The sequence below is a fragment of the Artemia franciscana genome, unplaced genomic scaffold (assembly GCF_032884065.1).
Source record: "Artemia franciscana unplaced genomic scaffold, ASM3288406v1 PGA_scaffold_200, whole genome shotgun sequence".
NCBI classification, from domain to species: Eukaryota; Metazoa; Arthropoda; class Branchiopoda; order Anostraca; family Artemiidae; genus Artemia; species Artemia franciscana.
The window spans coordinates 374681-401741 of NW_027062644.1; the positions used below are offsets into that span (position 1 = coordinate 374681).

Genomic DNA, 27061 nt, shown 5'->3' on the forward strand with positions numbered 1-27061 from the left:
CCCCTTTTGGGTTTTTGCTTCATCAATCTTCACTATTTTCCAACGATTCACTAATGGCTAACTATGTCTCTCAAGCTTGCCAAGGATAAGAAAAAATTAAGATTTTTCCCATTTTTAATCCCATTTTTTGGGGCAATACACCTTAAGAGTATTATCTCCAGTATTTGTTTCGTAAAGCAATACAATCGTGATACCTGATTCTTTTATGAAGGCTTTGGTAGAATAATTTTTTTTTTTAAATCTTCCATTTAAAAATGTAATTACTGTAATTTGGCATTGTCGCTTTACCATCATAATAATTATTTTTAAATATTTTTCAACAAATTTTAAACGGAAGAACATTAATCTTAAAGTATAAGTTATAGGTGTCTATTTCTGAGACATAAAATTCTCAGAAAGACAGTAGCCTATTCTATTTTCAGTATATAGCCTATCACTACCGATTCTGCAATAGATACCGAGGCGTCATTCATATTTAATTGTATTTGTCCTTTAACGCGTGTATTTCTTCTATGATGATGCACATTGCGTAAAACTTGACTTCTAAAGTCTCCATTTGTACCCTTATATGACAGTAATAAATAAAAAACCTATAAATGAAAAAAACCAAAAAATTCAGTATATTTAACCCTTAGCGCTGTCTATACTTTTAAAACGTTGTATTTGGCTATTACCCAATCCACCAGATAGCATTCAAAGTCCAAACTCTTTTGATAAACTGTGAAATATTCCTATTACACCTACAATGGCCAAAATAGCTGAAACCATGGGGGATGGCCCCATCCCACGCTCTTTTTTCCCGAAGTCACTGGATCAAAGTTTTGAGATAATCATTTTGTTCAGGATAGTCAAAATATCTTCGGGCCCTTTTTAAGTGAACAAAACATTGGAGGGCAGCTAGGCCCCTCTCACGCTCATTTTTCCCCCAAGTCACCGGGTCAAAATTTTGAGATAGCCATTTAGTTCAGCATAGTCGAAATGTCCAATGACTAGTGTCTTTAAGGACGACATAATCCCCCACAGTCCCCAGGGGAAACGCTGCAAGATGTGAACTTTGCTTATTGATTACATATTGTGTTTTATTAAATAAGATAAGATTTATTCATCGAAAACCACACATACAATATTACATTTTACTATTTACCCAAAGGCTCTTTGGCCTGTAAAGAAGGGGGAAAATAAACGAGTCACTTACTCAGAGAAAAAAAAATGCTAAGTATACAGATGATGTCATGGGGGATTTTTCTGGTGGGGGGGGGAGTGGTAGGATTAGGTTATTCAGGAGGACCTTTTCATGGAGGAATTTTCATTGTGGAAGATAATTTCTGTGAAGGGGTGCTGGATATCCTAGCATTATTTCAAAAACGATCTGAAATTATACTTAAAAAGCAAGTTTTTTCAACAGAAAGTAGGGAGTAATATTAAAACTTAATAGAAAAAGAAATTATTACGTATATGAAGGGGTTTCGTCCCATCGTCAATACCCTGCTGTTTACGCTAAAGTTATTTTTTAGTAATTTCAAAGGAGCTATTTATCCTAGTTAAACAGCCTTTGTGATTTAGGTTTCATTCTTAAAGAATTTGTGCAAAATTCGAGCTTTTGTGTAATGAACGATGTATTGACGACGTGGTTAACCCCCCATATTGCATATATGAGTAAGATCACCCCCTTGTCAATACCTCGCTCTTTACGCTAAAATCAGAATTTCTTAAAATAATGGCCGACATAAGCAATAATTTGTTTGTGTTATTTTCTGGCCAATCCTGTTGTTTCATTCCTCCCTTCATTTCAGTCATTTGGGAATTGCTCAACTTATGTCTTACATTTTCATAAAACTAGTTTCGACTTCTTTGGTTGTTCTGTTGCTATGCCCTACAAAATTAGTTCCGCATAAATATCGTGAATCTCAGTTACGTGGGAGAATCTTTCCATGGAGAAATTTCCCGTGTGGGAAGAGAAATTTCCACGGAGGGGTAACTGGATTTCTCAACATTATTTAAAAAACGATCAATTAGTTAAATAAAAAAAAACAAGTTTTTTTCATCTTAAAGTAAGGAGTAATATTAAAACTGAATACGAAGAGAAAATATTTAGCATTTGAGGAGGGATGCCTCTCCTCAATAGCTCACTCTTTGCCTTGATTAAATAGCCTTTGCGATTCAGGAGTAAATCTTAAATAAGTGGAACAAAAAATCAAACTTAGGTTATTAGTTATTAGTAAAAAAAAGTAAAATTAATAAGCAAATTTAGTTTTAGTTATTCATGTTCGGTGAGCCAAAATCCGAACCTGCATTAATTCAAAAATTTTCAGAAATGAAACAAAAAAAAAAATTTTAAACGATAATCCATGGTCTTTACGCCAAAGTTTGACTCTTTGTTACAACTCGAATTTTTAAAACAGTAAAAACCTTAGCGTAAAGGCAGGGGTGTCTAGGAGTAGACAGCCCCTTTCATATACAGAATAATTTCTGCTCGTTTTCAGTTTTAACGTTGCTCCTTACTTTCAGTTAAAAAAAACTGTTTTTTTTTTAATTTAATTACAGTTAGGGAAGGAGGCAGTACCCATACTCTTCTTTGGATTAACTTTTGCTCAGTTCAGTCTTGATTCACATATTTAATTAGAGCTTTATTTGTTTTCAGGTTTATTTATTCACTTGTATTAGTACATATTTTGTGTTTGTTTGCTATGATTATTTATTTAGTTTCTGTTCGTTTTGTGTTTCATTTATGCTACATTAGTAATATATTTGTCTTTGTTTTCAGCTGGATTTGCAAATTTAATTCAAGCTGTATTCGTTTTAAGATTTATTTATTTAGTTATGTCAATGCAACAAAAGAATAAAAATAAAGGCAATGCGAAACCAGAAGAATGGACGAACAAAAATATTAAAATTAGAGAAAAGAAAACCACATTTTGTTCTAAGGAAAACGAAAAACAATTGATCCCCCTCCCGTACAAAAAAAAATCAAGCTATATGTATTTAAGCTACTCCAATCAAATACAAGTAATAAAAGTCCATCCTAATACATTACTTTTAGTTTTAATGTCAATCAATTCTGCTTTTCACCTTCTCTTATAATCCCAAAAAATGGATTAGCTACAATCCCTTTTTTTCTTATTGCTAGGCGTTTTTGCTCTTTTCTGGTTTCTTGAACATTGCCTCGTTTGATGTGTTTTTTTTTTATTTAAAAAAATTGACTTTTGTTTTATCTTTGCTTGTCCAAGGCTGACTCGAACAGTGCCTTTTTTGAGTGACCAAGAAAATTGGATGGCAGCTAGGCCCCCTCCCACACTAATTTTCCCCAAAGTACCTATTCAAAACTTTGAGATAGCCAATATGATCAATATAGTCTAAAAATCTAACAGATATGTCTTTGAGGATGACGTAATCTCCCAAAGCCCCCGGGATTAGGGCTGAAAGTTGGGAACTTTGTCCATCGTTTACACATAGTATTGGTTAATGGGAAGCATACAGACGTTTTCAGGGGGATTTTTTTGGTAGGGGGAGGCTAAGGGGGAGAAAGATTTGTCGATGGAGGTAATTTTCAGTGGGGAAGGGCATTTTCAATGAAGGGGGCATCGGATTTTCCAGTATTATTAAAAAACAATCAGAAATTAAAAAAGAAGTTTTTTAACTGAAAGTAAGTAGCAACATTAAAGCTGAAAACGAACAAAAGTTATAAGGTATATGAGTAGGTTTACCCATTCATCAATACACCGCTCTTTACGCTAAAGTTTTTTAAGCACTTTCAAAAGAGCTATTTATTCTAATTAAACCGTTTGTGATTCAGGACTCACTCTTATACAGAACTGGAACAAAATTCAAACTTTAGCGTAAATAGCAAGGTATTGACGAGGGAGTGAACCCTCTCATATACATAATATTTTCTGTTCGTTATACTTTTTAATGTTGCTCCTTACTTTTAGTTGAAAAAAAACTTTATTTTAACTTTATCTCTTTACAAATAAAGAAATATTCTATTGCAAAAAATAGCCATGATTTTAGTTTGTAAAGATTAGGCTGATAAATCAAAGATTCAAGTTTAATAAAGGGTGCAAATTTAAAATTGCTATCAGGACAAAGGACGCTTCACATTGTATTTCAATGACCTTTCACAAAGTATTTCAAATTATTTCATAAATTCAAAGCATCTTCATATATGGACTTACAGAGACATTAAACTAGCTTTATGTCACTATATCAATTCATAGCCGGGTTTGACTGGGTCATCTCAAAGTTTGCTAGAAATATAGATATGCGAAAACCCATTTACTAGGTTTAAATCATGTTTCTTAACGAAGCTTAAAAGTGACCTAGCAGAAATGCTCAGGTATTGATGTAGTGAACTTACCCCTTCAAAAAAAAACAAAAAAAAAACAAAAAACAATAAGACTTGCAAATATGATCCTTCCTCTGGCAAAAATTACAAAATTTCACTGTCTTGTAGATAGGAGCTTGAAACTTCTACAATAAGACTCTCTGATATTCTGAATCAACTGCTATGATTTTTATTATAGTCATTTGATTTTTGGGGGTGTTTCTTCCAGGACGGTATCCAGTATTTTGTTTGGGGGGTGTACAAAAAATTATAAAAAACATACTCAATTCCTTTACATTTTGTTATGTTGTTAAGAATCGTGTAAGTATTTAGAGGGAGGCTTCAAACCCTCTAATTCCACCCTTGGATAGATCATAGGTTTCAAATTGTTTGATAGAAGCCTCTTTTTTGTAGTTCTGAAGATTCATTTTTCTTTAGACCAAAACATAGTTACTTGACAACACAGCTGTTTTGTTATGTATAATAGGGCATTGGACAATATGAAATGAAGGTTATTAGACAAAGAACTTTGCGAGTAAAAGTTCGTAACTAATAAATATTATGTCAGCTATTACCACTTACTTTTTTCAATTAAAGCTTCACAGCTTTTCTTTAACCAAAGGGCGTTATTACTATAATCAAAAACTGTAATTTTGCGGTGCTATTTATGGGGTGTCATATATTTTATAATTACTATTTAAGCGCAAAGGGTAAAATAGCTTGTAGTCTAGTTGCCTTAATCATGGGACAACTTTCTAATCTAAAAATAGTTTTTTATTATTCTTCCAGAAGCTAGGGAAAAGGAAAAAAGAATAATTTGTCACAGGATTCCCTATTTGGTGTTAACAGATAAAGTCTAACTGATTGTTTTTCAATTAAGTCTTCAAGCTGCAAAATGCATTTTATGACTTATACACCGTATTTTTTTCTTACAAAGATTTAGTTTGGCCTTAATTAGCATAATTTATTAACATCCACATTTTTGAAATTTATTTCAATCCTCTTTTGTTCACGCTTAATTTTTTTTCTAAAAACAGTTCTAGTATTTACAGGTATTACAGAGTTGAGCCAAATTTGCGATATTTCTCCCTCCTTTGAAAATTTGCGACAGGACTTCGATATAAAACTTTGCAAAAGTGAAACAAGTGAAACCTATTATTACATGCTAAGAATATTCAATACTTCTTTTCTGCAGTTGAAATCTTTTTAGAAAAAATAGCAAGTTTAAAACTTAGATCTAAGACCGCAAGTGTTAACTAGGGAGGAGGGACGAGAGAAGTTACGCAAGTGCCACTCTCAATTTTCAAATAGGTTTAACAACAAAGTAACAATGTTGACAAAATCTAGTAACAAAAAAGGATGGAGAATCTTTAATTGGGCTAAATATTTGTGCATTAAGGGGGGGGGGGTTCTTGGTAAAGTCGAGTGCTTGGCCCTTAGAATAGTATCTTACTACTATCCTAATATCTTAGTATCTTAAATACTATCTTAATAACAATACTATGTGAGTTTTAAGAGCAGCTTGTGCAGATTTATTTGTTTTGGGAATCTTGGTGCTGCACGGACATGTTAATATCACTTCTACTACTACTAACAACTCAGTGCATCATCAAGCCTTTCCTTGTGACAAGCCTTTCTAAATAATTCTTTGTGATTTCGTGCTTCGTCCATATCCTTGCCCGTCCCCCCACATCCAAATCCCCAAAGCAAATCCTTCTCTTACCCCTCTTCTCCAAAGCATAATAAAATTAAATTAAAACCCTACCCAGGAAATTCTCAAACCCATCAAGTCTCCCTGTCGCGATTCCCCAATCGGTTTGTTTTTCCTAAGCTTTTAGTTACTAATGCTGAAAGTCTTAATTTTGAAAAGCTTACTGAACTCGAGGTGGTTTCAAAATCAAATTTGATAGATATTATAGCTGTTACTGAAGTTCAATCCCATGACCCAGGGTCCCTACACCTGTCAAATTATTCGGAGTTTATTAAACTCCGTCCTTCAGACCACCCACTCGGGAAAAAGGGTGGCGGAGTTTTGTTTTTTACTAAGAGTCACCTTTACCCAAAGGTTATTCAAGTCCCTAACTTATCCGAGTATGATGAAATCCTCTGGCTAAGTGTTAGACCAAAAGTACTCCCTCGTCCATTTAGTATTATTGCAATAGCTGTTTTCTATTACTCTCCAAATCAAAATATCGAGTCAAAACGTAATTTTACCCAGCAATTACAGGCAAGTGCTGATTTTGTTATTTCTAAGTACCCCAATGCTGGCCTTTTTTTAGTTGGCGATGCCAACGACCTTAAAATGGATTCTTTTTGTGCTTCACTTAAAGTAAAGCAAATTGTTAAAATACCGACGACTCAGGGAAATTATTTTAACTAATATGTATAATTTTTACAGCCCTCCCTCAACTTTGCCCCCATTAGGTGGGAGTTATCATCTTTCCATTATTTTGTCCCCCTCCTCAAATTTTAAGCATACTTTCTCAAAAACTTATAGCACTTACCGCCCTCTTCAAAATTCCGGTCTTCTTTCTTTCGGTATGTGGCTGAGTACTGAAGATTGTTCCAACACTTATAGTTTATAAAACCTTGATGAGAAAACAGCCATGTTTCATAAAAAGCTAATTGATAAATATCAAATTTGTTTCCCAGAAAAAAGGTTTAAAAGGTGCTCAAGTGACAAACCCTTTATTAATCAAACAATAAAAACACTAATTAGAACCAAATTGAATCTGTTTAAAAATGGTAAACTCGATCAAGCCAATATATTAAGAAAATCAATTAAAAGAGAAATTCGTAAATTGGCACGATCGTACTACAAAAATAAGATCAAAGAATTGTTTACTAATAGGCCTAAAAACTGGTATTCCGAGGTTAAAAAGCTATGTGGCAGGAGTCTTGACCAGCTTAATTTCAATTTACCAGAGCCCCCTGATGTTATTGCTAATAGTCTAAATAAATTTATCGCTTCCATTGTCCAGAGCCTTCCAGCATTGCCAATCCAATTATCAACTGGAGCCCCACCTCCCTTTTTCCCGACTGTTTCCCCGTCTGAGATTGAAAGAAGAATTGATAAACTAAGAAAGACAAGTGTTTGTCCTTTGGATATCCCGTTTCCCCTTATTAGAGCCTTCGGTGACTTCCTATCTAAGCCCTTGTCTGTCCTGTTTAACGAAATTACTAAGTCTGGGCAAATTCCAACAATTTGGAAACAGAGTTTCATTACCCCTTTGAAAAAGAAAAACGGAAAGGCTGGCTTTGATGGCGTTCGACCTATTACACTTACTCCTATTTTTTCAAAATTGTATGAAGGATTCCTTGCAGATTGGCTAAAGGAAAAAATCCTACCTCTTACTGACCTGAAGCAATTCGGAAACCTAAAATCAACTTCTACTTCCCACTACCTCGTTTCTCTTATTGACCATATCTGGAAAATCCTCGAAAAACCTAATTCCTGGCTAAACTTAATTTCTTTTGACCTTCAGAAAGCCTTTGACCTTGTTAACCACAATATTTTAATTAAGAAACTTGAAAGCGAGTTCAATATCGATCCCTTACTGGTAAAATTGGTTGCCTACTTTTTAACAAATAGATCACAGGTGGTTAAACACCAGAACCATTACTCAAATCCTCTCCCTATCTACAATGGCATACCCCAAGGAACTCTCCTAGGCCCCCTCCTTTTTTCAGTCATGGTTAACAGCCTCGCGAAGGAAGTTCCTGTCCGTTGGAAATTTGTTGATGACCTAACGATTGTTGAAAGCTACTTCAGAAATTTAATAAGCGACCCTATGAGTATTCTCAATGAAATTGGAAGTGAGGCTTTGGACCTAGATATGACTGTAAACCCCTTCAAGTCCATGATAATGCCGATTTGTTTCCTCAAATCCTCGCCCTGTTTTCTTAATCCTATCCCTCCTGAAATTTATGCATCCTCGGTTAAATTACTTGGAGTCACAATTTCTTCAAATTTAAAGTGGGATATCCACGTTAAAGATATCATCCATAAAGCTAATGCGTCTATCGCCCTCCTTAAGCTCCTAAGTAAATATAGCGTCCCCCCTTCTCACTCCTTAAGGTTGTAAACGTCTTTTGTCCGCCCGCATCTTGAATATGCTTGTCCAGTTTGGCACCCTAGCATCTCCCGTAAAGAATCGGACAAAATTAAGTCAATCCAAAAAAGAGCCTTGCGAATAATTTTCAAAGAAGGCAAGGTGCCTTACTCTCTGCTCCTAAAAAAAGCTAGTTTGGAAACCCTTGAGCGAAGGAGGTCGTCGTTGTGCCTCCGTTTTTCAAAAAATGCAATAACGAACCCTCGGACGGCAAGTATTTTCCCCAAACGTCACTCACCATCCAGATTACGACAGCCTCGAGCTGTTTCTGAGCCTATCCCAGTTTTTTCTCCCATTCGCTGCGTTACTTCCAGATATGAAAAACCTTTGTCCCCTTCATCACAGAAAAAATAAATAAAATAGGCAACTAGTTTCCCCCCCCCCTCTTTTTTTTCATGTGAGGTGTTTTAGGTCGTTACACTAATTTGCTTGCCCCCCGCTGTTTTGGTCTAGTTTCCCTTTTAAGTCATAAGTGTTTTTCGTGTGTTTTATGCTTCGTTCTTTTTCGTGAGTTTTTGGACCTTTTTTAGTGTCCCTTTTAATTTGTAGATATATATGTTTATTTCTTGACTTTTTTTCCCCCTTCCCTTTTTTTCTGACTTATATTTTTTGACTTTCTTTCGGACTTGTATTTTTATACATAATTTGATCATTCATTATTATTAGTGTTTTTTGCTTTATTTGTTTTATTAGTCGACTCCGAAGTCCGAATTCGGCCCCCTGAGGGCTTGTGATAGTGATTTTTTGGAAATAAATATCTTATCTCTCGTAAGCACTGGTCAAAGTTTTGAACTTGTAACCCCTCCCACGGGGACTGCGAGGGAGTAAGTCGTCCCCAAAGACATAGTTATAAGGTTTTTCGACTACGCTGAATAAAATGGCTATCTCAGAATTTTGATCTGCTGACTTTGGGAAAATAATTAGCGTGGGAGGGGGCCTAGGTGCCCTCCAATTTTTTTGGTCACTTAAAAAGGGCACTAGAACTTTTCATTTCCGTTAGAATGAGCCCTCTTGCAACATTCTAGGACAATTGGGTCGATACGATCACCCCTGGGGAAAAAAAACAAAAAAAAAAACAAAAAAACAAATAAACACGCATCCGTGATCTTACCACGAACTGTTTGATACGAGCCAGAGCCTGTGGTGTGCGAAGTGAAGTGGAGTTATGTAGCCTATGTCAGAGAGGAGTATCTGAAGTTGTGCAGCCAAGCTTTCGTTTCATCAAACCATGTTTCTGCTTTCGAGTGGAAAGCTCCGTTCTAGAAGGCAAGCAGGCAGGCACCACTTTCAAACTGAAGATGGACTAAAATCTATAAGTGTTAAATATATGCAACAGTTACCCGGCCCCACAGCAAATATTTCTTCTTTGAGTGATAAATAGACAAATTTACAGAAGCAAAAAAGCAGCATTTTCCCACGGGTCCAAAAATACTGCCGTGATTTTGGCTGGGTTTATCATTTGTTTTTTCGGACTTGGGATTGAGGTAGAGAAATGTTATCTGATGTACCTCTTAAACTTTAAAAGTTCTGTCATTGCTAAAGAAATTGGAGCTTATCCTTTGCTCCTTTCTAAGTGGTGACGTTAGAAAGTTGGCCTACGGCAAAAAAAAAAATCAACTTTTGAACTAAGACAGATAGAATTTTTTTTCGACGGCAATCGATAGCTCTTGATGAGCTGATCAAAGTATATGTCATCCATTTTTTGGTACAAAAATTCCTTCATGAGATATACTAGTTTGAAAGTTTCAAGGGGTTGACAACTTCAGTAGTAGGGTACACACTGAAACCAAAAATAAGCCGATACCAATTGTGAGACATGTAGGGGACTTGTAAGGAAAGGTAGGCTGTTAGCTCATAATCATCTTCGGCAGTGAGGGGTTTGCAAATTTTGCTATTTGGTGTACCTATTATTTGTTTCCAGTTTATTTGATGGTAAGACCGAGTTGGTTCCAGTGGTAAGACATTAGCTCTTTACGCTAAAGCTTTCAATTGTTTTAAAAAGCAGAATTGTGGCAAAGAGTCAAACTTTAGCGTAAAGAGCGAGGGATTACGGAGGGGAAAACCCATTTCATATACGGAGTAATTTCTGTTCGTTTTAAGTTTTAATGTCGCTCCTTACTTTCAGTTAAAAAAACTAGTTTTTTTTATGTAATTTCTGAACGTTTTTGAATTAATACATGTTTGATTTTGGCTCTCCACACATAAATTATTAAAATGAAATTTGCATATTAATTCCTTTTTTGGCTAAATGGCTTTCTCTTAGTTTTGATCAGACGATTTTGAGAAATAAGGGATGGGGAAGGAGGCCTAGTTGCCATGCAATTTTTCGATTAAATAAAAAGGCAACTATAAATTTTAATTTTTAAAGAATTTTTTTATTAGTAAAAAAATACGTAACTTAAGAATTAACTTACGTAACAAACTTTCATATTCTTTAATTTTTAGTATGTATATGAGGGGGTTTGTACCCTCGTTAATACCTGGTTCTTTCCACTAAATCGTAAGTTTTGTCCCAATTCTTTAAGAATGACCCCTGAATCAGAAAGCCCGTAGAATAAATAGTTGAAATTACTAAAAATACTATAGCATAAAGAGCAAGGTATTTATCTCCTCCTAAATACCTCGCTCTTTATGCTAAAGTATTTTTAGAACCCCTCATATCCGTAATAATCTCTGTTCGTTTTAAGTTTCAATGCTACTCTTTACTTTCAATTGAAAAAACTTTTTCATGTTTATTTTTCATTTTTTTTTATAGTAATTTTAGAAAATCCTGCACCCTTTTCATTGAATTTCTGTTCCCCCATGATATATTTCTCCAAGGAAACATCCTCCCACATAGCCCCCTCCCCTCAATCAACCCCACCCCCAAAACCAAAAAAAAATCCCCTGAAAACGACTGTACACTTCCCAATAACCATCATTATATGTAAACACTGGTCGAAGTTTGTAACTTGCAGCCCCTCCCCCAGGGACTGTGGGGGAGTAAGTCATTCCCAAAGATATATTTATTATGGTTTTCGACTATATGGAACAAAATGGCTATCTCAAAATTTTGATCTATTGACTTTGGAGAAAAAATGAGCGTGGGAGGGGGCCTAGGTGCCCTCCAATATTTTTCGTTACTTAAAAAGGGCACTAGAACTTTTTATTTCCGTTAGAATGAGCCCTCTTGCGACATTCTAGGACCACTTGGTCGATACGATGACCCCTGGGAAAAAAAAACAAAAAAAACAAATTAACACGCACCCGTGATTCGTCTTCTGGCAAAAATACGAAATTCCACATTTTTGTAGATAGGAGCTTGAAAATTTGCTATAGGGTTCTCTGATACGCCGAATGCGATGGTGTGATTTTCGTTAAGATTCTGTGACTTTTATGGGGTGTTTTAACCTATTTTCTAAAATAAGGCAAATTTTTTCAGGCTAAAATATATATCTTTAAAGATAATAACCCCCCCCCCCCTCACAGCCCTCAGGGCATGGGTTATAAGTCATGCCCTTGGGGTATGTAAGGCTATGTTAGACCTTCTCTTGAGTATGCTTGCCCTGCTTGGCATAAATTTAGTATGTCAAATTTCTATGTTTATGTTCATATAGATAGCTGTAAAATGAGATTCGGGTTCTTAATTACCCAACATTTACTACGCATTGCGCTATAAAAATTACAATAATAATTTGCATACCATGAGACTGATCTTCACTCGACGATTAAAGTTTGTTTAATAGGATTGTTTGTAGTAAGAAATTGATCATTTTCCGGTGTGAAAAAACAATCTAGATATGTAACGACTTTGGGAAAATACGCATAGAGGCTTGATTTAAAACATTTTCCATGTGAATGACATTCAAACGTCTAATACTGCAAGGGTCTTACTCTCTGTAGCAATTAAAATAAAATGAAATCAGAGTTGTTTGCGAAAGAGATTAAAAATCTTTCTTTCTACCGAGCAAAGCTCTGTCCCCTGGTACTATCCATAATAATAGTAAATTTGTCTGAACTAAAACATCAACCTTAAGATTATTTTTTCTTAATTGGGAAAATTCAATGATTTCAAAGTCATTGGCTTCAACAGGGTGGAGAACGAGGTTCTACAGTCACACTTGCGTAGCAACCTAGTATCGCGATTTTGGCTATCTGTGTCAAGCTTGAGACCATCTGTTTCAAAATTGAACCAACAGTAGCGTTGAATTTCGATTTTATTCGAGCTGTTTTCTTTGGTTGCCAGTGATACTTTGACTAAAGGCATATAATACCTCCTTCCCTAACAATAGCTTTACGTCAGTGGAAAACACATTTTATTAGTTGAAAGTGATATCATTAGATTGCCTTCGTAAAATCAAGGCCTATTCCACGCTATTGTTAGATCAAATTTGATAAAGATGATACAAGTTTAATACCCACCTTACAGCGAATGCGCATTGACAGTGCGCAAGGGCATTGGGTCAAAATAACGTATCATCAAGTTTAAGATGCATATGATGGGCTATCGGTAGTAAATTACCAATTACAACTGAACTAGAAATATCCATATTAGTAGCATATTTGGGTAAGATCTTTGCTATCCGCAAGGAAAGTATACTTGAAGATTGATTAAAAGAGCGTTATTTCATACATATTGCAGTAAACATGATAGCGTTGACTTAGAAAAAGAGATAAGTTTCTCTCGGATCTTATTTAAGTTTCCAAACGATACGTGAGTTATATCATCTCTAATCAAAAATTTCATTCCATTATATTTTATAGATTTTTTTTAATTACGAAAAGCTCTAGATGCAACAATTTCCTTTCAAATGAGCCCCTTGTCAGCTCTCTATGATGTTCCAGCGCCCCACTAGCAGTAGAGGGGAAAAAGAAGATATTAGTGGTTCCAATGCAAAAAAGGCGATTCTCTTTGTTGTTTAAGCCAGGGGATTGTAAGTGCCATGTATAGGGGTGCCGGTCAAGGAATTCCAATGGTGTACTTTTTGTTTCAACCCGACGTCATTTTCTAGGAGTTTCAGGCTATTTTTTCGAAAATATCTTTAAATTCATTTTCAAAATGATATTTTACTATTAAGAGTAATCGAGATCTTAGTCATCATTACTGAATCAGCTAATAATAGCAATCAAAGCTTGTTTTTGCTTTTTGGTTGCCATGTGTCGTGGTTCGTTCTTTTCTATGTTGCAGCTACCGCACAGTATGTAATGCACAGTAATGCACAGTATTATCCTATATATACTAATAATGCAATGCGAGCGTTCAAAATTTCCTAGAAAAAAAGTCACAAACTAAAAAACAATGCAAGTGACCCATGTAATTCACAAAGGGTTTCTATTGTTCAACAAATCTGGCATTTAAGAATTATTTTAAGTAAGCTAATAAAATGCTTGCAACTTTAATAGCAATTGGATTGTTTTAAAATAAAACATCAAATGCAGCCCAAATGTTTCAGGAATGAACTACAGTTTCCACTAATTTTCATGAAAATTTTACCGTTCTGATTACAAATCAAAGGCTAATATTACACCGAAGAAGTCCCAAATTAAAACAAGGAAAGTAGATACCTCAGATATTATTTGATTTTAACAAAAGCTGGTTTCCATAAATCTGCGAAGCCACTATACTACACTTGCCATCTAAGTGTCATGAAATAAAACACAAAAAGTGTCCAATGTTGTTCTTTTTTAACATCCAATTCCTCCCACTTTTTGTATTCAAGCGTTTCTTAACTTCCTGATTTCGAAACTAATATAGCAAAGGGGGAATCCACTATTGAAAAGGGACCAGTAGCCTTCTCTAATACTAATTCTTTCCCCTTCTAACCCTCCACATTCCCACTTATTGGAGAAAACATAGATGTTGGGGATCTCCAATGCCCCCTCCATCCTCCATAAAACCGCCACCAACTTTAAAATAAAAAATGTACACATGTTGCACCTTCTTTGAACCGAAATCAAGCAAATATTCCAAATGCATGCTATATGCAAGCGCAAAGTGGACCCAAAAACCCGCGACTACCCCTTCCTTCACCCTCCCCTACTTATACTTAGCTTTGCAGAAAGGCTTGCATGTTGCGCCATTTTTACGCAAAATAATACAACGATTTTCTGCCTATGTTATTGGAGGCCTAAAATGGACCTGTGGCCCACCAATATCTCCATCAGCCCCTTTCTTAGCCTGTGTGATTACAGGCAATAAATGAATTATTGGCCAGTTACCTCTTTAGCCACATAATTTTTACCAAGAGTAGACTTTCGGAGTATTCTGCTACTTCTGAGCCGCACAAACTTTCAGGTATAAAGTTTCTGCATTCATTTGAAATTTGGTTGGTTTTTACCTGTCATTAAATAATAATAAAAAAAAAACTAGTTTTTTCGACTGAAAGCAAGAAGCAACATTAAAACTAAAACCGAACAGAAATTATTACGCATATAAGGAAGGTAGCCCCCTCCTCAATACCTCGTTCTTTACGCTAAAGTTGTATTTTTTGTTCCAATTACTAAATAATGACTCTTGATACACAAGGGTCGTTTAATTATAATAATAAAAAAAAAAAATTAGCGTAAAGAGGAAGGTATTGAGGAGGGGGCCATACCTGGTATATACGTTGCATTTTCTGTTCATTTTAAGTTTTAATGTAGCTCATTGCGTTCAATTTTTTATTATTTATTTTCTGATCGTTTTTCAAATAATGCCGAGAAATCTGGCTCCTCCTACACGGAAAATTTCCTTCCCCCAGGGAAAGACCCTGCCACATACCCCCCACCAGAAAAATCCACCCTCCCAAAAAAATGACTTCGTACTTCATATATGAACAATGAAAAAATTACTATCTCGCAGTCCTTCCCCCGCGATTGTAAGAAGTCAAGTCATCCTCAAATGCATAGTATTAGATTTTTTGACTAAGCTTTTAGAAAACAACAAGAGCCAAGAGCTCATATGGCACTTGTGACGAGGTCGGAAGAGCCAAGAGCCTTCAGCCCCCCAGATGGTCGAATCGGGGAAAACGACTGTTATCAAGTCAATTTGTGCAGGTCCCTGACACGCCTACCAATTTTCATCGTCCTAGCACGTCCAGAAGCACCAAAGTCGCCAAAGCACTGACCCCCCCAACTCCCCCAAAGAGAGCGGATCCGGTCCGGTTATGTCAATAACGCATCTAAAGCTTGTGATTATTCTCAAACTCACCAAAGCGTTAGAAATCCCCTCCCACAACTTCACCAAAGAGATCGGACCTGGTCCGGTTATGTCAATGCCGTATCTGTAACTTGTGCTTACTCTTCCCATCAAGTTTCATCCCGACCTCTCCACTCTAAGCGTTGTCCAAGATTTTCGGTTTCCAAGATTTCCAGTTTCCAAGATTTCGTTTCCCCCCTCCACCCGCAATGTCCCCAAATCCAATCCGAATTGAAAACGGACCATCTGCGACACGAAATCTTTCTACATATCAAGTCTCGTTAAGATCCGATCACCCATTCATGAGATGAACATACCTCATTTTTCACGATTTACCCTCTCTCCAGCCCCCCCCCCCGCAGATGGTCGAATCGGTAAAAAGACTGTAATCAATTCAATTTGTGCAGGTCCCTGACACACCTACCAATTTTCATCGTCCTTGCACGTCCAGAAGCACCAAACTCGCTAAAGCACTGGAAATCCCCCCACCATATCTCACCTAAAGAGAGCGAATCCGGTCGAGTTACGCCAATCATGTATCTAGGATTAGTGCTTATTCTTCCTACCAAGTTTCATCCCGATCTCTCCACTCTAAGCGTTTTCCAAGATTTACGGTTTCCCCCTCCAAATTCGCCCAATGTAACCAAATCTGGTCGGGATTTCAAATAAGAGCTCTGAGAAACGAGGTCCTTCTAAACATCACATTTCATTTGATCCGATAACCCGTTCGTAAGTTAAAATTACCTCATTTTTCTAATTTTTCCGAATTAACCGTCCTTCCACTCCCCCCCCCCATATGGTTGAATCGGGGAAGCGACTGTTTCTATTTTAATATAGTCCGGTCCCTGATATGCCTGCCAATTTTCATTGTCCTAGCTAATCTTGAAGTACCCGAACTAGCAAAACCGGGACCTACAGACAGACAGAGTGACAGAAATTGTGATCGCTATATGTCACTTGGTAAATAACAAGTGCCATAAAAACCAAATGCCAATTATTATTTGTTTTGTAAAAAACACTCGTAGACTCTGTTTCTCGTTTCTGCACCTGATCGTATTTCCAGAAATGGTATAAATGAAAATAAAATACAGCAGAACATTTCAACTGCTTCAAGTCTACCATCATGTGGAACTCCATATACCTTTTGTCGAGCTCCAAGAGTCTGCCATTATGTGGAGCTGATGGCAGAATTTCACCTTAGAGATTTTACTAATTAGGAATTTATTCAGAAATTGCTTTATTTTATTCCTATCTTTTATTTAGCTTTTAAAAGTGCTTGGTTTCTCGCCATCTATGCTTTTGATGTAGTTTTTGTGATTCTTTTTTAGAACTGGTTGCTTCCCGACAAGATTAATTCAAGGAGGGCACGTGCTCTTTCAAGGTTATTTTACCCTCTCCCCCTATATTTTTCGAAAAAGCCTTCTTTGGCATTTTCATTTTAAGACGCCTTTTTGGTATTTTCATTGAAAAAATGCCACTTTCCCTTCCAATAACTTTTTCTCAGTGGAAAATGGCCTCTGGTTAGTTGAGAGTGATGTCATACGATAACTTTCATGCAATACCTCTTGAAACAGATTGCAAAGCTTTTAATACCCACCCCAATAACTCTAATTGATGGAGAGTCCACCCTCATCCTAGGTTATACTGCTCCTCCTCTATTTTCTTAACATCTTTTTTTTTTCATTTTCATGGAAACACCTTTTTTGGTCTTTCAGCGACAATAATCTTTTTTGGTCTTTTAATAAAAAAAAATACATCCCCACCTAATTTTTTTAAATTGAGGCCATTGTTTCTTTTATGAAGAAACAGCTGTATAATAATGTAATCACGGTTATGTCAAGAATACTTAGGACTTACCTATAAGCACTAGTTTGATGTATGACACTAGGCACTGAAGCCGGTATGCCAACAATAGATGATCTACTATCGTAACTGCTCTGTGTATTATAACCTGTGTCATTAAGTCCTGTAGTCATTCGACCTCCAGGTTGGGATACCGTTCTGGCTGAAGGTCCGCCAAAAGCACGACCTTCTAAGGTTGACGGCTGGCAAACAGCAGTCGGGATTGGAGTGGATACATCTAAGGAGTCATGTTATGTTAGCGTGCTTCTCTTTTTTATAATACAAAATTAAATAATTTCATATAACTTATTTATATTTTATGCTACGTTTCCAAACGGCCATACACAGAAATTCAAAATTATCTGTATTTGCTACATCCTTCGAGCATAATTCAGCTTTTAAAGTCATAATATAGAACAGAATACAATTGACTCTCGCTAACTCAAAATTCACGAGACCACGAATTTCTCTTCGAGTTACGTATAGTTCAACTTATGCATAATTTGAGTTATGGTGGTCATTCTACATAAATTTCGACTTATAAATATAACGAGTTATAGAGGCAAACCAAATAAAATTCGAGTTTCAAAGGTAGAAAATCGCTAAATTTTCTCAACAACCACTAAAAACTTCAAAATAACTTTATTTTTGCATTATAGACTTCACATATACTTCACATAAGACTTTACTTTCAAGTGCCATGGTTTTTTCTTCGACTTAGACAAGTTTCTCCAAGGAGATTGAAAATAATTCGAGACATCGAGAGTTTCAAGTTATCGAGTTACCTATAGTCGCTGTATTTTGAATATAGAAATCCCCCTCTAAACCTGTAAAACCCAAACATTCTATCCTTAAGTGCAAAAATCGCAAGAACTAGACGATTTTCAGCCAGAACATTACGTGTTATAGCACTACATGCTTTTCATGTACGTACAAAATCATAACTGTTCCTTGGAAGGGGTCTGAAAGATCAAAAGGGGATCTTAAAGGCTAATATGTTTCGATTGTAATGTTTTGTTATACAACAGATATGGTTTTACTAAGGTCTCAGAAGGCTACATATAGATTATAAAACAAAGAAACAGGACATTTAAATTTAAGCAGTATGTTTTGATAGGAGTGTCTGTGTGTAAGGGGGGGGGGTGAAGATGAAAAAACTTTATGAAATTACAAAATATAAATAGTCTTATTTAAGTAATGTTTTTTTGCTTATATCATTTTCTCCTTGATGGTTGCATAGAAACACTACTTAATAATAAAGAAATGCACCAAATGCTAAAACGTCTGAATAAACGACGATGAAATTTAGTGATTTCACAAACGAAAAGAGTAATGATGAAATAAAAAAAGGAAAAAAGGAAACAACCCATTTCTATTAGCCAGTTCTTTCTATTTCTTATAGAAAATTGCTAGTTAACGATTGGATGGTAGGAAAAATCTTGGATGAAACATGATAATGCCATAAAAATGCACGTTTGAAAAGACAGTTAAAAAGAAAAGTTAAATTTCCTTTCAAAAATTCCTTCAGCCCACGATTACAAAAAAAAATTTTATGTAACTTTTTTATTAATGAACCTAAATAAAATAAAACAAAAATCTATGAAATAATCCTTATTTTTCTGTGAATATATTTGTGAAAGCCTAAAGTTAAAAGTAGCGGAGTTCTCTAGTGCTAAAGCTTCAGAACTAAGAAATTCACAGATCATGGTTGCAGCAGTAGCCACAGCTTAGCAAGAAACGAACCACGGCCCATAGTAACCAAAAATTAAAAGTAAGTTTAAAAGAGAACTGTCTAGTGAAAAAAATTGTCATTTCTAGCGAAAACAGGAATGATGAGTATTATCTAAATTAGTGTTAACAGGAAAATATTCTGAAAACAAATTAAAGGAAAATTTGAGAAATAGTCTGACACTCGTAAAAAACTGTGTCGGATCAAAACAAAAAAGTACACCATTGGAATTCCTATGGGCAAAAAACTTATACAGGAAGCTCACAATTCCCTCGCTTGAAAAACAAAGAAAATCGCCTTTTTAAATGAGCAGCACTGATGGGCCCTCTTTTCATTTTTCCTCCACTGTTAGCAGGGCTCTGGAACATTAAGCTGTTTAGAGATCTAGTTTAAAGGAAATTGCTATTTCTATGTGCTTTTGCAAGTGCCAAAACATAGTGTTGAGCCTAAAATCCATTTTTTGACAAAAACTGCGCATTGTATATCTAAGAAAGGGAGAGGCTACGAATAGTCTTTGCTTTATAGCTTTGCCATCCAATGACGAAAATGAAAGGTATTCGACATAGTTTTCATCGAAGATTCGTTTTAAATCGTTCTGAGGTTTTAATGAGGTTTTGACCGTCAAATTTAATTCGGTATAAATCGGTTCGATATATGAGACGTTTCAAAATATACATTGTGAGGCTAGAGCCTCAGGATAAAAAGTGAGTTTGTTGGTCAAATTGGCTTTCAACACGCAATCTTATTTTTCAAAAAGGAAAAGCTGTTTTCAAAAAGCCTTTTTCATTTTTCCTTCCAATTCCTTTGTATTTTATTATTGGAACCTTAATTGAAATTCAAATAAAATACTTCTCAGAAAGAAAACAAAGACGATTGTTAAATGTAAAATAAATGACCGGTAACGATAACCGATAACGGTCTATACCGGTAACGAGAAAGGGTAGTTGTGTAAACACGATAGCAAAAAGGAAGCAAACTGTGAAGAAGAAAAAAAGGGAGTTTATTTCCAGCCGCTGAAAAAAAAGGAAGGATAAATATGCAGATATTTCGGTCAAGACATCCGCCCGATAGTCGCTAAGCTCGAGATATAATGATCAGTTGCCATAAACGTAACAGCCCATACCAGTAACGAGGAGAATGTTGTTGTGCAAAAAGTATTGATTATTTACACCCCACGATAACAATAATATCGACTATTCAGCCAAACTGGGCTATAATGGTCCATTAAAATAAAAGAATTTCAAAGGTATTAAAAGAATTAATTAAAAAACATTTAAAATTATTAAAGTATTTTTACAGCATTAAAAAGTATTAATTGTTTACACTCACAACAACTTTCGACTATACAGCCTAACTGGGTTATGATGGCCCAATGACATAAAAAGAAATATAAATGGTAACAATGAAATAATTCAAGGTAAATATAAGGTTTTAAAATTACTTTTGTGTGAACTTTTGGTTATTTCATCCTAATTCAGATAAGCGGGGATCGACAACATAGTCATTCATTTTGTTTAATTATATGATTATTTTCATTTACAAAGCATTTATATTTCTTTTAAATGGAAAATTGGTCAGTTGGCGGTGGTATATTTTTGTTTTGTTCAGTTCTTGCACTTACCAATCGTAGTCTGGCCTATCCTTGGCTGTGCTAGGGAAATTGTATTGATTTTGGGCTGATTTCCGCTTGGTTCTGGGAAATCATACGGGGAGGGGGGGGGGCTTTCATTCAAAAGCGTGCTTATTGTGGTACAATAAAGGAAGCGGTTCTATTTTACAGGATTCTTTTTTTTTGCTGCTGGTTTTGTTCAAGTCTTTAAACGTTATTTTTAATTTTAATTTTCAGCAGCATAATTGTTTACCAGATACTGAAAATCCCCCTCTAATATTTATTTTTATTCAGCTCTTTCCCTTTCTGTTTGAAGGGACACGGCATGGTCACCAAGGTAACCGTAGCTCTTCTCACTTATGCTCCTCTGGGTGAAAATGCTAGAAGTAGAATAAATTGATAATTTTGAGAACCAAACTCAGAATATTGGAAGCTAAATTGATGACACAAATATGATTCTGAAGCGTGGGTGCTCTAAGAAAAGGAGGAGGATTTGTTACATGTTCTTCAGAGAAATCGCCGACAAATTGTTTTCGGTAACCGACTGACTGATCGTATCTCAAACAGTAAGCTGTGCGACAAATGTGGTTCAATCCAGCTTTCTAAGGCTATAACGAGAAAAATTGAAATGACTAGGAAACGTTCTGCGGATGAAGGATGATAGATTGCCAATGATAGTCCTCGCCAGCCAACCGTCTAGGGACAAACAAAAAGAGGTTGTCCCCGAATAGGGTAGGAAAAAGTCGTAAGGAAAGATTTAAGGAAAAAAGAAACTTCTAGGGAAGGTGTAAAAGTGGAGGCTTTTAGGTGCTGCAGTGACTTGTTATAGCATTAGTAGTAGCATATCGAGGGTACCGATATAGGAGCAGTTCTTCCTCTATTATACTTCTTCCTTAACTTTTTTTTCATATATTCTACTACAATGGAGACAAAAAGGATATCGAAACAACTACAGCACTTCCCTTTTTAAGGGACTCGGCACGGACATCGAGACCACAGCCGCTCTTCGTTACACTTCTTTCGTTTCATTATTACTCTATTCTTTAAGAAAAGTATTTGTCATATTTCGAAGGGCACTGCCACAACACCGAGACAGCTATTGCCCCTCCTCTGTTATACCTCTTTTTTCTTCGTAATTATTTTTTTTCTCAGAAAAAATATCTATTCCAAGGAAACCAGGGAAAATATCAGGGCAGCCCCAGCCCCTTCCAACCCTTCTTTCTTTTCCATTACTGCTCCTTCTTTTTCAATAAATATTCAGTCTATTTGAAGGGCAATAGCTCCAAAGCAAGCAGCAACGTCCCCGTTATTATGTTCTTTTGGTATTCATTATTACTTCTTTCTTTAATAAAGATTGGATTAGATTCCGAAGAGCAAAGCCAGGACACCAAGGCAGCCAGAGCCCCTTCTTTGTTATTCTCATATCATTTTCATTATTATTACTTTTCTTAAATAATTTTTTATTGTATTACGAGGGACGCAATAAGGGTTTCGAAGCAGCCATAGCAACTCCTCAGTTACGCTCCACTATTTTCGAAAAAAAATTGAAGGGTTCCGCGAAGGCTATCAATGCAGCCACAACCCATCCTTTGTTATGCTTATTTCTTTTCCAGCAGATATTTGTGATAGCTGAACAAAAAAACATCGAAGCAGCCCCAGTATCTCAACAGTTATACTCCTTCCTTTAAAAAAAAAAAAAAAATCAGTTTCAAGAGAGCCAGAAAGAGTAACAAGGTGGCCACAGCTCCTCCCCTGTTATGCCCTTTTCTTTTTAATCGATAATCACGATATTCGAAAAGCAAGGACACTAAAGCAGCCCCAGCGTCTCATTAGCTTTTTTCTTTTTGAAAAAAAAAGAACAACAAAAAACAACAACATGAACGAACATACAAAGGGCATCGAGGTAGCCACAATCCGTCCTTTGTCACGCTCTTACTTTTGAATTTCATTTTTGATATTGAAAGACATAGCAAAGCCCCCAAAGAAGCCACAGGCCCTACTGCATTAGGCTCTTTCCTTTTTCATTATTTCTCCTTTCGTCAAAAATTGTCCTATCTCAATTGAAACCTCAAGGATATAAAGGCACCTACAGACCCTTGTCTGTAAGGGAAAAATATTCGTTTTGAAATTCAACTAGAATCTTCATTTTTTTTTCATTATCATACACGAATTAGAAAAAAACTGAAAGAAAATCGAATTAAAAAACTAGCAGTTTGTTAAGAATAGAACACGAAACTTACAATCGCGAGGCAGCTGAGTTAGTATGGGTAACATTAAAGGTTTAGTGCGGCGACCTTTACGATATCCTGAATTAGTTGAACTTCTACTGATATCACTCACAGAGTCGCCTATAGACAAAATAAAACAGAAATTAAAGGCAAAACAAAATATAAAAAGCGCATGCAGCATATAGGTCTACAGCGAAATAAATTCTATAAAAAAAAGGCTAATCATACGCTAAGTCTAAAAACAAAATAATGCTGTATAGTTTGACCCACAGACCTTTTATTGGAAGACTCATAATAATGGTGTAATCCCTCTAAGTCAAGTTCGACTCAGATCACCGCAGGGAGAATGTATATGATTGGGTATAAGGGCATTTTAACGTTCTATTCGCTTCAAAATCCTACATATGACAGATAATCAAGAAGTAAGCTCAGTAGGGCAATAAGCCCAGGTCAAATAAAGTACATATTTGGAAAAAAAAATATCGGTGCGGTTAGTACAAATCAGCTATCTTAGAACATAGTTACGACCATTATTTAAGAACTTATCATAACGGGCAATAATTCGTCATAGAAGGATAAAGCCGTTAGCTAGATGAAAACCGCGATCTTTGGTGCCCGAAGTCCGAAATGAAGACCTTAGAATTCTGCAGATTTTATAGACTTCTATTAGAATTCTTTCAACTAACTGGATTTTAAGCGATTTAACACGTCGTTACATTGTGAGGGGAAGAACAAAAAATATATAAATCTAACATTTATTTTGCTGAAACTTTCTCATATATATCTTATATAAAATCCTTAAATTTTATGAAGATGTATAAATATCTTTAAAGTCCAATGACTAAAAGGTAATGAACCGGTTACTAATACGCTTATTAATACCAACACATTCTTATTGTCATTTTTAAGTTATTAAAAACGACATTAAGATTTTGCAGTTTTTAAAGTTCTTACTTCTTAGTCGTTATCGATGGGTGGTGCACTGAAAACATCCAGTTGAGTGCAATGTAAAATTAGATGGCAACACTGTTCAGGTAGGAAGTGTAAATCTTCAAAACTAACAATGTGTGCCCTTCACAGTGGTATATTTTTGTTAAGTTTAAGTGATCTAAGTTTGACTATATTTATTTAAAATAAAAAACATTACTTTTAGAAACCAGTAAGTGGTAGAATACCAATTTCCGTTCCAAATCCTTAGTCAACTCTAAAATGCTTATATGAGTAGCTTCACGTGTGTTTGACCAGTCCATCCAAAATTTCGTGTAAGATTTTATAAGAAACGGTTTTTAAGCGGTTAGACCATAACAGAAATAGTTTGCTGTTAACAGACTTTACGCGTATACAACATTATGACTCGGTTAAAACTACGTTGAGAAACCTTAGATGAAAAATATTCTCACAAAACAAAATTGTTTCAAGAGTAGCAATTACAGTCCACATAGGCTATATTCCGCCTCTCATTGTTTGATTATTTGAAGGCATCAATGCATAATCTCCTTGCAGTTCTGGGCTCTGTGAAAGTTGAAATTGAACCCCAGGCCCTTTGTCGTTTTGCTGTAGCAACTAAAGTTTTTATGATAGAAGTGCACATGAAAATAACTTTCAAAAACTGCAACCAAGATTTGAACTTAAGCCACGTTATTCCAAAGCAAGCATAGGAGCAGCCTTTGGGCTACAATAGCTGGGCTATATTTATGTATTTCTTGTCTAAGGTCTATTTATATAAGTTGTATTTCATCAACAAAGAAAAGACGCAAAAAGATTGCTTAAAATGGCATTATTTGGTGTCTATAGGTCTTTGGTTGGACCTAACCCTTCAAAAGGGAACAAAATTCTAAACTAACAAATAAAAGAAGAAAGAATATACCTAAAATGCCAGTGTATCTAAGAGAGGTGGCAATCTCATGCATAACATTAGTAAAAGAAGAAAAAGATAGACGAAAGAAGCAGGCTATAGAAGTTTCCTCATTAGGGTTTTTGGCCAGGGCGACTCCAATGGAGTTTTGTATCGATCCGATGCGATTTTTTTAGGTTCTATTTTCTTTCTCAAAATTTACTTAAATTTGTTTTCAAAACATCTTTTTTACTATTAACACTAATTTGGATAAGAGTTATCCTTCCTGAATCAGCTCGAAATGACAATTTTTTTCACTGCCCAGTTTTTTTATTAATTTACTATATACATTTCTCTGGCGGTAATCAATCGCTAAACATGTACCAACCATTTATCCTTTCTCATGCCTATATTCACCGCTTAAAGCACGGATGCCTTCAAGCCGTGGCTAGTTGCAAATATATTTGCAACTAACAAATATATTTGCTAACTTGCTCCCCCAGTGTGAATGAGCCGGCTAGAACCTCAACAGGTTGACTCTAGCTTGGCACTGTGGAGTGATATGCATGAGAGATGTAGCACAAGTGGGAGATCATAACAACGGCAATGAAGGGGGGGAAATTAATGGGAAATAAAAAGTTTTTCTTTTCACTTAATTGAACTATCTGTCTTGACTTTGTCTACAATTAGCCATGACTTGACTTGCCCACAACTATTCCATTTTTTATTCAAAATCAATTTGACTATATATATATATATATAAATATATATATATATATATATATATATATATATATATATATATATATATATATATATATATATATATATATATATATATATATATATATATATATATATACATATATATATATATACACACATATATATATATATATATATATATATATATATATATATATATATATATATATATATATATATATATATATATATATATATATATATATATTTATATATATATATTGCACATTTTAGTCCTTCGTTACTAAGGGTGCTACAGCTACAATCATGATAATATTACAGACTTATTGGAAAAAACAAACCCATATAAGCTGAAGAATAGCCTCTTCTGTCGAGAGAATCATTTGCTCGCAAGCCTGTAGCAGAAATTCCGCCATCAATTGAGTCCAAATCTTGGGAAAGCCTTGGCAGTGGATCAACAGTACTTTGAGAACCAGAGCGTTGCTTATCCAGTGTTCGCATTTCCATTTTATCATGATGTATCCATAGGTCAGGAGGATTTTCAGGACGCATTGTTCCTTTAACGTAGCTAAGAGAATAGCATAGAGAAAGTACCACTTTTAATGGATTACAAAAAAATGATTATAGAAACAGAATAAAGGTAGAAAAAGATTAAAAAGAAAACAAAGAAAGAGGCCGGGCGGGTTTTATGGACACACTGTTCCTTTAAATTGCCTATACAAACATCAAAGAACAAAAATGAAAATGATTATAAAAGTACAGAAACTGAAATAGACAAATAAAAACAGATAATTAAAGAATATTAAACAACAGTGAACTGACAAAGGCCCTTTTAATACTGTAAGGCGTTTTATACCAAATCTTCGTCTCTTTCTCGGTTTTTCATCTAATTAATTTATCCTCTGAAAATTTTATTTCCAGTAAGACACCATTACCAATGGAAAAATGCTAAAATGGCAGATAAAAAAAAAAATTATACTAAGAAGAAGATTGATACCTCAAAACGTTCATTACTAATAATTAGTTGACTGAGATAGGCCTTTTAATATTAGGAGAACAGAGAATAGTGAAAATGAAAGAGAAAGAAACAATGAAAGAGATATGCAGAGAAAGAGGGGGTAAAGCGAGGGACAAAGAAAAGAGAGAGGGAGAAAGATGAGGAGGAAGATGGATGGAGAAAGAGGGAGAAAGAAAGAGAAAGATAGGGAGAGAAAGGGAGGAAGAAAGAGAGGCAGATAGAGGGAGGGAGAAATAGAGGAGGAGAGGGAGAGACGTAGAAAGATAAAGAAAGAGAGCAAAGGAGAAAGAGCGAGAGAGAGAGGAAGGGAGATAGAGAGATTGCATAATATACATAAAATGAACTATGCCCTTAAGAAAGTATATTCAACAAGAACAAACTTTAAATAAAATAAGTAAAGATCTTAATTTCTTAAATAATAGGTCTAATGCCACCTGAGCCGCCTGAGCCTCACCAAGTCACCTGAGGCCAACGCAGCTATGCACG

At 35.4% G+C, this 27061-nt stretch overlaps 1 protein-coding gene across 1 annotated transcript in view; it reads right to left on the minus strand.

Annotated features, from left to right (window-relative positions):
- Window positions 1–475: 475 nt before the first annotated feature.
- The window catches only part of LOC136041401 (neogenin-like), a 48603-nt gene continuing 22017 nt past the window's right edge, over window positions 476–27061 (minus strand). The window contains 4 exon segments of the mRNA XM_065726052.1: window positions 476–590; window positions 17447–17669; window positions 23010–23117; window positions 25899–26125. Of these exon segments, the coding sequence (XP_065582124.1) occupies window positions 476–590; window positions 17447–17669; window positions 23010–23117; window positions 25899–26125 (673 nt within the window).